Source organism: Stegodyphus dumicola, chromosome 9 (genome assembly GCF_044657685.1).
Source record: "Stegodyphus dumicola isolate Sdum_Otavi_A_Nest chromosome 9, ASM4465768v1".
Taxonomy (NCBI): domain Eukaryota; kingdom Metazoa; phylum Arthropoda; class Arachnida; order Araneae; family Eresidae; genus Stegodyphus; species Stegodyphus dumicola.
This window is the reverse complement of record NC_140776.1, coordinates 99,562,336-99,574,743: the sequence shown is the minus strand read 5'-3', so window position 1 is coordinate 99,574,743 and position 12,408 is coordinate 99,562,336. Positions and strand designations below refer to the sequence as shown.

Sequence of the window (12,408 nt, the reverse complement as noted above, 5' to 3'; positions counted from 1 at the left end):
CTAAAAACTTTCTGCGCATGCGCCGCTTTGACGCATGCGCATAGGCGTTTAAGCGTGCGTGTAAGACCTTTACGACTGCGCATTTGCGTGTGCACAAGCGCAAAATACGTTTTCGCTGCGCGTTTAATGTATATCGGACGGTAAAGGCTAAAATTATCTAATTGTCTATTTCAGTTAATGTTGATGATTGCGTTGCTCCTTAATCTTCGAATTGGATCCGGCTTATTATTTTTTGCAGACTGTAAGAGCAATTTTATAAAAGTAAGCTAGAACTTTCGATTATGTCAAATAGAATTTCCGATGCTGGAGCTCCCAAAGGTTCTATGAAAACGAAAGTATGTTTCGATGTCCATCAAACAAAAAGTGGAATTGCTCCAAAAAATGGATAAAGGCATATCCTTTGTTTATCTAACCATTCCGAAATCTGTTTATCAATTTCACGCTGCTCTGCGCGGGGGGGGGGGCGCAATGAACTGGAAGTTGATCTGTCAACACTATCATTATCTTCAGGGCAAATGTTTTTATTTTATTCGGCTTATAATTCCTTATTAAATGTAGTATTTCATCTCGATGCACTTTGTCTTTGATATGATTTAAATCAAATTCCCCATCATTATAAATATCACGAATACAAATCAAATAGTTTTCTGGTTGCAATTTTCTAATTTCGGCTATGCATAATGTATGCTTTACACATGCACGCGTTGAAAGAAATGTTTAATAAAATAAACAAATAAATATTAAGCTCTTTTTTTTTTTTTTTTTTTTTTGTAAATTTTGATACCCTTTAGATCATAATTGCTCATTATTTTATAAATTACAGTTTCATATTTTTAATTTTATAATTTCTGCATGCCATCTTACCAGATTTAAACTGATGATCTATAATCCGGAAAAATCGATAATCCGGAATCACCGAAGTCCCGACGAGTCCGGATTAAAGACTTTTGACTGTATTCGACGAATATGAATTTGAATTATTTCATTGGTCCAGGATGGCCCGAAGTTACTTTTTTGGGATTAGCTCTTAGAAAATAGTTACAAAAGCTTTTCCATTTCCCAGCAGACGTTGGTATGGAAACCAGGTGACTTCTTCAACAAGCTATCCTTCTATTTCTCATTTGAATACAGACAGGAAACGATAGAGGGACTCCAGAAACTACTGATAGGGTCAGTCTGATTCCATCAGTGATGCCTGGAGTCCTTCTATTGACCTTTTTCTGATCTTATAGTTATAGTTGTAATAGGCTGTACTTAAATTAATTTTAACTCATGTTCTTTTAAAAGGGTTCTTAGTATTTAATTATAAATCTTCTTAAAAGAGGTTTTTAAACTTAACCTTAAAACTAATAACATTTTACTAGAATTAGAGAGCTGTTTTAGCAAACAACATATCAAATATGATCCAGCATTATATTTGAATTTGCCGCCCACAAGAGTTGCCGCTTGGGGCAAGAACCCCGGCTTGCTCTCCGCTAGATCTGGGACTGCGCCCAATGGTACATCTGTTCTATTATAGGCAGAGTCAAAATTCCTTTTGCGAATGAAAGAGCTCTTCAAATGCAACATTTTGGCTCAAATTGTTTCTAACTATAGAACAGTCTAAGATATTTCGATCAATTTTTTTTTTTTTAAACGTTAGGAATGGTAACTTTGGTTCTATTATAGGTAGAACAGTGATTTTCCCTTTGTTTTCTTTTATGATATGAGTAGCTTTGTAAATAATCATTCTGAATGATCCGATAATTCCGATCCGATTCTGTGGGAAAATTATCCGATAATTTTCACTCGTAGATTTTCATTTGTGTTTTGTTAAATTAAATTTTACTTTATTTTCATTTATTTAGAGGAAAGAATAGATATGGATTACAGATTTTTCAGTGCAGAATGGCAAATAAATGTGAATCCATCAACATCTAACTTTCCCCTTAACTGGACTCGTACACTGTCACAAGAATGACACAAATGTTTCCAGAAGTGCTAAATGAAACCTTCTAAGAAATCTGATATTAATTGCTAAAATCCCCACTGCATTTTTTATTTGTGACTTTTCTGATTTAATCTGGGTTCTTTTCATAAACCTATATGTATCATTTGCATTGTCATTTCTAACTCTAGTTAGATTTGGAGCCAACATAGTGCCCAGTTAACTGAAAAGTATCTAGCATAAACTGTGTCTGATCTCTTGAGTTACTATTTCAAATTTATTTTCTTTATTTTAAAGAAATTATATAAAAAAAGGCTAAAAAGAAAATCTTAAAGGATTTAGATTTTAACATAACACCAGAGGGTTAAGGTTTTTTATGCTCTTGTTGAGCTAGCAGTTTATCTACCTACTCTTGGACATGTTATTTTTTTGTCACAGAGTAATTAATTCTTTAAAAAGATTTTTTATTTATTTATTTATTTATTTATTTATTTTGTCCTTTTTAACTTTGTTATTGGCACAGCTCACCACCTAAATAGTTATAAAAAAGAAAAATATATATAACTTTTAATAATCCAGCTAGTCTAATTTCATGTAATCAGCTGATAGTTAATAAAAGATATAAAGAACTAAATTTATTGCTTTTAAATTGCTTAGTTTGTTAATCAGTAATAGGCAGATTAAATTTAAACAAAAATTCGCTTTTCCGAATGGCTAAATTTAAACATTGTACACTTTGCTAGATGACAACAAACTGGCATGTAAAAAATATCCCATAGAAAAATATTTTATATGGGATACTTTTAGAATTCCTGATAGTGTTAAATGTTTCCATATTTTTTTAAATTCATTACGGTATTTATTTTCAAAATTGCAAGAGAATAACATTTGGTGACTACATCCTTTTATTAGTAATCCTTGCGATACATTATTTTATATCTGTATTATTTCTTTAAAAATTGTGATAACATTTGGCAGCAACATTTCAAAAGTAATGCAGACAAAAAAAAAAGTGAGGTTTGAGATTAATAGCAACTCATAATCAATCATTATTATTAAATTTCGAAAGCATTCACTATAAGAAAACAAATTTTTCAATGCAAATTACCTAGTTCATGAGGAAATTCTTCACAAATAACAGCAACAGAAATGCTAACTCCAGCTAAAATACTCTCTGAAAATGCAGCTCCAATTGATAAACCATCAATGAAATTGTGCAATCCATCTCCAAAAATAATCATCCATGCTACAGTTCCAATTGTAGATTTACCTTTTTCAAAGTGAACAGTATGTTCATGATGATGTGTGTGGTGATTCTGTGCAATCTGTAAATCAATAGTTAATTACATTTCAAAATAAATATGTGGTACAGAAGTATAAAAAAAGTAATTTTAATTTTCAGAAAGAATGGTGATATCATAAGCAAATAATTTTCAAAGCAACAAATAATAATGTAAAAGTAAAAAAACATACAGAAAATAGTAGTCAGTGCTGTTAGCTGCCCTATCATTGGGCTCAGTTTCAAATTCCAAAGAACACTGGAATGTTTGTAAGTGTATAATGTCTGTGCGGCATTGGATCACTTAAAATATTGATTAGCTCAATGCCTTCTGGAGAGGTTTGGTGGTAGGAAAAGAGAAATGAGAGACTTTTAGATCTGAGCCCCAGAAGGCTGGCCATCAGAACTTGGTTAAAGCTGAACAGTAAATGCAGTGGGACTATATCTTTCAAAACTATGATGAAATTCTGATGTTGCACCTACTTTTGCTTGTGCTGTCAATAAGTATGCAGCATAAAGAGCTTTAGGCACCAACCAAGCAAACAGAAGCTCAGAATGGAAAAATTTTAAAAGATGCCTTAACTGTTCACTTTAAATAATCAAACAATAGTCAAAAATTTGATGTATCTCTAGATAATATACCTGAACAAAGTTACTTCAGCATATCAGGCTTTTAAAGTGTGAAGAAAAATTAATGAATTTAAATAAATGTTTGAAAGTTTGCTCTTTATTTTTAACAAAAAAACTAATGCAATAAAAATATTAAAAACTTAGCAGAGGAAAAAATTGTGCAATTTAAAGATGAATTTGTATACAGGCATGACTAACACAGAATATGCTAAGCAATTACACTTAATATTCAATCTCTATACATAATATAAAAGAAACACTGCAAAAAGAATAATATTTCTACTTATTGTATGGTTTCTGTTTGAGATCAAGTAATTATATCTATTAAATTACAAAACTAATTTATTTACTGCAGTATTTTAGAATTAAAGTCAAATTCAAGGAAGAAAATTTAGATATTTTGAACACTTATATCAACAAGACAAAAGATCTAGAATAGTCATAAATGAGCAGCTAAAACAACTGCAAAAAATTTAGATGCTAAACCTGGCTTTCAGATGCAAAATTTTTTTTTTATATATCATAAAAACTTAATTTCCTTAGGATCATCACATAATACTTTCAACTCTTTTTTTATTTATTCATTTTTAACTACTAATGTTGAATTTTCAGTCGGCTCCTCCTCAGTTAGATCACAGCTATACAATGAAACATAGTTTATACATCTTTCAAGGCACCATTCACAAAATGATGTGAAAATGAGAAAAGCGTATAAATGAAATTTTAATTTATGATATCAAACATGTATACATATAGTAACTGCACAATTTTGATACTACTAATGTATTACTGATATCACACAATTTTATTATTATACTTTTAAATTGTTTAAAATATTAACTATATTCAAACAAATTTAAAATTAATCTTTTAAATAAATGCTTAAATAACATTAATACTTTAAGCATTTTTTATAAATATTTTTTAAAAAAATTTAATACACATTTAATATTTTAAGATTATAAGAATGCAAATTTCTATACATAGTTATGTAAAATACAGGGGGGGGAAAAGGTCACACCTTTATTTTAATTATCATCTTGAATAAGTAAAATTTTTTTCCAAGAACATTTTAAAGCAAATTAAAATTTGTTTTGAGGAAAAAATCTTTAATTGTCACTTGGTGTGACTTTTGATTCTGAATCTTATGTAAAGTGTTATGAATCAAATTTAGTTCTTGAAATGTTTTCTCGCTTGTATTATTACACACAAAGAAATATCTGAGGGTGTCAATGCAATAGCATTTTGAAAAGAAGGTGGGAATATTTCATCATTTTTTTCATCATCTCCACTACTTAAATGTTCATCTGATAAAATGTTTTCAATCAGTTCTTCAACTGCGCTTAACTTTCTGAAGCCGGCTGGTACAGCAGTTGTACCAGGAGAATGACTTTCTCAGACGCCGGCATTGGTACAACTGTCGTACCATCCTATTTTAGAGAATGCCCTCCCTATTTTAGAGAATCGCCTATCTGTAGATCTCTGGGTGATCCATTGTCGCTGCTCAGAGTAGTCGCTGACTACACATTATTTCCCTCTTCTTATCAGTTTGGCTACATTTTGGCAAAAACCGCAGGTTTCGTCTCGCGCCAATATACTTGAAAATCAAATAGAGGCCATCTCTCTCATTCAATCTGTCTCATAATTTTAAAGCTAATTTTTTTAGTACTGACGTTTGCTATGATTAAAATGTCAGCGATATTGCACGCTCTTTAAGCTTACCATATTTCATGTTTTTTAATCATAGCAAATAAGAATAGATTAATATTTTAGATTTAATGCTCTTCTAGAAAATAGGTAAAACCGCTTTTATCGTTTACTTCCTTTTCATACTTATGAATAATAAGATTTTATTTTGACATTTTTTTGTGGAGTGCATAAAACCTTTAAGAACTGTTAACTATTTCAAAGTGCTTCTATTATGTAGGCAATTTTGTCTGATTTATCAGGAGATAAATAAGAGACAATTGTATGCATAATAGTTTTTGTGATTTTCATTCATTCAGTGATTGCTTTCAATGATTTTCATTGATTGTAAATTAAATAAAATCAATTTATCTTTAGACCCTCTTTTAGGATGAGATCTGCCAAAAAGTATTTAAATATCAGTAAAGCTCACGTTACTTCTAAATTCAATCAAAACATCAGTCACATTGTATAAAATTTCGGCCAGTTTTATTTGCTGAAATTCTTATACTCCTCAAGAGATAAAGGGAATTCAGACAAGTTAATAAAAAAATATCTTTAAAAAAGGTTGTTATTTTGTCTGTAATAAGGCGTATGTGAACTTAAATATATGAAAATTAGGATTGGATTACGGAAAAGCACGCGAACGTTATCTGCTTAAGGAGATGGATGCTTTCGTGTAAACCTTTTTAAGAGAAAATTGTTCGCATTTACATTCCTGGTGGAAAACTCCACATGTAATCAACCCGTTCTTTGGGTTTGATTGGATTAATTTTGTTCGCTTACTGAATTACATCAAAGCACACAACAATTACCTGTATAAGGAGAGTTATGCTTTCGCGGAGGTCTTTCTAAGAGCAGCTGGCTTGCATTTATGTTACACAGAAACCATGAATCCAACTATTTAGCTGGGATTCAAACCCAAGCGAGCTACAAGTGTTCAGCCACCTTTACCGCTCTACTGAAGAGCCCGTAAAAATATTGATAAAGGAAAAGTATTGAAATAACCGGTTTAATTTACCAACCTATATTTCTCAATCGACAGTACATAAATTACGCATATTACGCATATGAGGGGATTAATTGTGAATAAATAAACAGTATTGCATTTTTCTCCACTATTTTATATTACGATGGAATTATTGCATTTCAAAGTTATTTCTCATGAATTAATTTTGCTCCGTTCATGATTTTTTATATTTTCAAAAAGAAAATTTCACATTTTAAATAAAAAAATACATGAGAAGATACTTTATGCAAAATTTGGCGTAAACGGTTTTCTTAATTTTGCTTTGAAAATATTCCAGGGTAATCGTTTTCATTACTGGAAGAAATATGAAAAACAGATTTACTACATTGTGTCAACACCCAGTATGTCCTTATTCTTTTGAAAACGTGAAAGATTACTCTTTCTAAAATAAATTAGAAAATATATTATGTGCAAATAGAATATTCGTTGAAAATGAAATAGACTTCAACTGTTGGATATAACGATGGTTTTAGACGAAATTTCTACCTATGAAAAGAAATTGACGTATAATTAATTCTTCACGAACATTTAAAACTGTTCTCAAAATTCTTTTGATGATTGCATGTATAGGTCACGGATTTTTTTCACTGCTAACATAAACAAAAGCCAATTTTACAAAGAAAAATTCTCGTTAAAGATATACCTCCTTTGCCTGATAGTCCAATGTAATATTTGTTAAAGTTAAATGATGAAACGCAACCAATGTATCTCGGATTTTGATTTTTATATTATAATAACAAAATTATCGAAAAAAGCAGATTTAAATCTCTGTTATTGTTATGTAAAGCTTTATTATTGCTGTAAGTTCATCTCAAAATCTAATTGTATTGAATTTCATTCTAATCATTTAATGGTAATAAATATTATTATTATTATTTCATTAAATTAGTCATTACCATTATTTTGTTAATGAAAATATGTTATTAAAAATCGCATTCCAGCCTGCAGACTTACAAATCTAGTCCGTATTTACTATATTTTGTTAAATTTTGTTCTCGTTATCTAATTTCTAATACAAATATATGTGAATATAAATGAAGAGTGAAAACAAAGTTAAAAAATTCACAAATTATTTACGAGATTGATCAGAAATAGTGAGTGAAATATAAACATTGCATACATTTTGTTCTAAATAAATTGTGCATTGATTGGATATGCATCCAGTACTGCATATTTATTTATGCACTATTTATTTAGAACTTCATTTAAATGAAAGCAAAATAATCATCGAAAAAATTGCAAATCTAGCAGCCCCTCTACTATGGGACGTAAGTGTCCGACAAACATGTAAATTTTACTTCATCCATGGAGGGGGACCAACGACTTTTCTCATTAGGAAAATGTCAAAGAAGGGGCAAAACTGTTTCGTATCGCGCCGGTCTGAAGGCTATATTATGAGAATTTCGGCCCGGTTTTAGAAGGTTAAGTCTGATGCAATTACACTGGCATCATAATTTATGTATTCCTTGATTGCAATGTCTAATCCCAGTAATTTCCAATTTTCTTCATCTGTAATCACAGTTTCATCATCATTTTCAATGTCAACGCTTTCACTTGACTCTGCATTTGAAAATCTCCCTTTAATGAAGCAATTTTTTATTGTTTGTGATTTTGTTCTAGTTCACAGAATTGAAATCATTTTCACAGCCTCAAGAATATTAAAATTTTCTTATGTTATTTCCTATTTATTCCTTTATGCTATTCCTGTTATATTTTGAAGGGCTATTCGAATCAATCTTTGCTTACAGAACATTTTCAAATTCTTAATGGCGTATATATTTAATGGTTATGCTACATTAGTGCAATTTGCTGCAAAGAAAATAACTTTCACATTTTGTAAGAAATCTGTTATTTGAGCACATTCTGTAAACTGATCCATAAAAAGTAAAATTCCACAATTTTGTTTATTTTCTTCGATTTTTCCTGCTAAAATGCCTATTGTCATCCATGCTTTCTTATTTGCTTTATGTTCTGATGGCCAAGTTTTAACATGTTTAAAGCACCTTGCTTTTTGTGATTTTCCTATATCTAAAGGAGTAATTTTTTTTTTTTTTCCATACCATCTGCATCTGCACTGTGCCATCTTTCATTCTGCAAAAGATATCCAAAATGAGGTTGATCTGTGTTTGGACTCACGGTCACCAAGTTTCTGTGCTCAAGGCTTTGAAAAACTACCAGAACATTGGCAGAAAATCAAAGATTTGGATGGTCATCACTGCCTACAGTAAAGGTACTGCTTTCATGTTTTTTTTTTTTTTCCTAACTTTATTAAAAACGTTTTTTGGCAGAAAATTTTCATTACAACTAGATAGTATAGCATTATAACGATATATATGTACCTTTTGTAATAAAAATGATTACAATAAAAGAAGTTCTGATTAAAAAAATTAATGAAATACAAATGTTTTAAAAACTTAATAAAGCAGCTATACATAAATAAATTTTAAAATGATGGAAATATTCGAGGCATCCTAACACCTACAGTCAGTGTTAAGAAATAATATTTTAGGAAATCAAAATTAAGTACAGTTATGCAACACTTGTATTAAAATTTTCAATCTGGGCACTTAATAATGTGAAAGAAAAGTAGCATAAATAGTAATATTAATATTTTATGATGGAATGCATTCATGAAAAGAATTACAAAGAACTGCAAGAGAGTTTTGTATTCTAATAGGAAAACTATATTTTAAAATTAACTGTTACTAATTAAAATATTATAGATATAAACAAAAGCATGTCATCTTAAATACCAAATTATTAAGCATAAAAGTTATTAGTACTAACCTCACCATTAACAGGATAAGATTTAACAGGCTTTAATTTTCCCTTCTCCTCATTTATAATTTTGTAATTATTCTGACTGTTAATGCTTTCCGGAAGGAGAGAGGAACCATTTGTTAATTTGTCTTTTTCACACTCATCAATATTAGAAGCTTTCTCCTTCACTAACAGATTAGAATCCGCTAAAGGTTTCAAAAATTCAGTAGAATTTTCTTTTATTTCATAGCCAGATTTCTTCAATTTCCTTTGCTGTAAATAAGAACAAGAAAACAAGAAAATTAGCAAGAGTATTGATAAATATTCTTGTTTAATATAGTATTCCAATATATGTTATTTTTATCATTTTAACTTTTTTTTTTTTTTTTAATTAGAAGCTAAATTCATCTTTTAGGAATGAAAATTTTTAGGAATTTTACATACAAATTACTAAATGAAGGAAAGAAGACTGCCAAACACTGGCAAAATTTTATATTAAAATAATGTGAGCATCTAAAATGCACCATGAACTTATTACTTTATTAGATATATTCAATATAGCAGTTGTCGTTTAATATAGTATTCCAATATATGTTATTTTTATCATTTTAACTTTTTTTTTTTTTTTTTTTTTAACTAGAAACTAAATTCATCTTTTAGGAATGAAAATTTTTAGGAATTTTACATACAAATTACTAAATGAAGGAAAGAAGCCTGCCAAACACTGGCAAAATTTTATATTAAAATAATGTGAGCATCTAAAATGCACCATGAACTTATTACTTTATTAGATATATTCAATATAGCAGTTGTCACCTTCCAACTATAACACTTAAAATTTATAAGAACATGCACAACAGCACTTTAATCCTCTGTGGATATATTAGCCTATGTCTTGCATTATTGCATACTGAATAACAGTTCAATTTCACACATGAGCAATCCTTGTTCAACAGGATTAAGATGAACACTCATATACACTAAGCTTGCACATTTGCTTATATATGCTAAATCGTTCTGAAACCAACTATCCAGTGATATAAAACACCCTGCTGAAAGTGGCCTTGCTCTAAAGGAAAGATGTTGGCCACAAATCAATGCATCTTATAAGCAGCTAAGTTTAAATAGCATGCCATACTCAGGGATTACTTTGCTGGAATTAGAGAACCTATTTTGGATCATAAAACTATTTCCCACTGCATGAATGAGCTGCTTTTTATCTGAAACATGAATCTACTGCTTTGTGCTGTTTGTGTCACATCCTGCCATTTGATTCCATGATGGAGCAGAAATTTAGATTCATAGAATCGGAAATCATTTTATATAAGACCAATAGTATAATACAAATAACTAAGAATTGGTAAAAATGTCTATCTGATAATCTTAAATCTGATTCTGTTCTGGGAAATGATTTTAGGAATGTTCTTCTATGCTACCCTTTTCTGTTGAGTCTCCTAACTGATCAGAAGTTTTTAACCACTAATTTTTCTATGCTGAAATTGCTTTCTCTCACCTCCCTTTATTGCTGTTGTTGCACTATCTTGTTATATTTTACTAACTTATCTTACTTAAAAATATAATAATTTTAAAGCATCTATTTTTATGTATTAACAGTACAAAAGATACTACTTATAGCATTTTAATCTAAATTGCATAAAACATGATATATAAACTGATTATGCACACAGAAAGTTTAATTTAAAATACTATGCTCCCATGGATAAATTATTAACTAAATAAAAAAATCAGCATTTATTCAAAAAGAACAGAAAATATCAGTCATAAAAGAAGTCTGAGAAAAGACAGTTGATCTTCTATGATATATTTGGATGCACAGTATTGTTTAAATTGGCCAAAAACATTTCAATTTAACAAAAAAAAATCGTTATTTTGACAAGGTGTGAAAAACAGTCATGAGTTATGGTATGAGTACTCTTCTGTTATCAGGATCGGATTCCGAAATGTTTGTATGTATGCAGGTATGTATGAATGTATGTGTTCATGTATGTACGTATGTATACTTTTGTGTGTATTTACACATATATATACACACACACATGAGCAAACGTTCCTACGTTTCCAAATCCAGTCTCGACAACAGAAGAGTACCCGAGTTATTGCATTAACAAATTATATGTGTTATCACAATAACAGTTTTCAGAAATTAAGAGAGTAGTCATTGAGGAGAACATTGATGTTCTGGTGATTCAAGAAGCAAATATTACAGAAGCCAAAATAAAGTATTATAATATGGAAAATTTCACTATTTATGGACTTTTCAAAAGCAGACAGATTGCAAGTGGTATTTTAGTGGCAGTGCAAAATAAACTGACATCATCATATGAGGTGTTGAAAACAATGAACAATCATGACAATGCAGAAATTGTGGGAGTAAAAGTTTGGAATGAGAATACTCTTTTCAAAATTTTTGGAATACATAGTCCACCAAACAACAAAAACTTAAATTTAGACACCTTAAGATCTCATCAAAATACTATACTATAATTGTAGGTGATTTCAGTGCTGCTTCCCCTAACTTGAGCTACACCTACGAAAACCAAGTAAGGCAAATTGTTGAGAACTTTGTAGATAGTAATGCAGTGTTAGTTATATATGATAAAGATGATCCTAGCACCTTCATTCACTATTCAGGCAGTTCTACTAACCCTGATTTAACCATAGTTTCAGCAAAAGTTTTGCAAGAAAACAGTAATTGTGGACCCAGGAAGTGGCCACCAAATGGTAAAAACAACAATTACTACTAACCAAAAACAGATAAGAAATAGAGCAAGAATTATGTGGAACTTTAAAAAGACCAACTGGAAGGCCTTCACAGAAGATATGGAACGTGAAATAAACACTCTTCCGAATGATGCTTCACCTCAACAAACAGAATCAGCTTTTACCTCAGTCCTCCAAAAGTGTGCCAAAAAGAACATCCTGAGAGGCAAGAGGCCCAACTACCAACCATTTTGGTACACTAATCTAGAAAAGAAAAGAGAAATTAGACAGCGAGCAAGAAAGGAAGCTGAAATAGTGGCGGGGAAAACTAATAAAAAATGCAAACAAGATGTGATCAAATCACAAAAGGAATGA

General features: G+C 30.2%; 1 protein-coding gene across 4 annotated transcripts in view; it reads right to left on the bottom strand.

Moving 5' to 3' along the window:
- Positions 1-12,408, bottom strand: part of LOC118187728 (metal cation symporter ZIP14-like) — a 177,234-nt gene that overhangs the window by 8,889 nt on the left and 155,937 nt on the right. For all 4 annotated transcript variants that reach the window (XM_085823801.1, XM_085823802.1, XM_035358004.2 and 1 more), the window contains exons 6-7: positions 9,340-9,585; positions 3,036-3,252 (exon numbers count right to left, since the gene is read on the bottom strand). In XM_085823801.1, the coding sequence (XP_085679927.1) occupies positions 3,036-3,252; positions 9,340-9,585 (463 nt within the window). The remainder of the gene's footprint in view (positions 1-3,035; positions 3,253-9,339; positions 9,586-12,408) is intronic.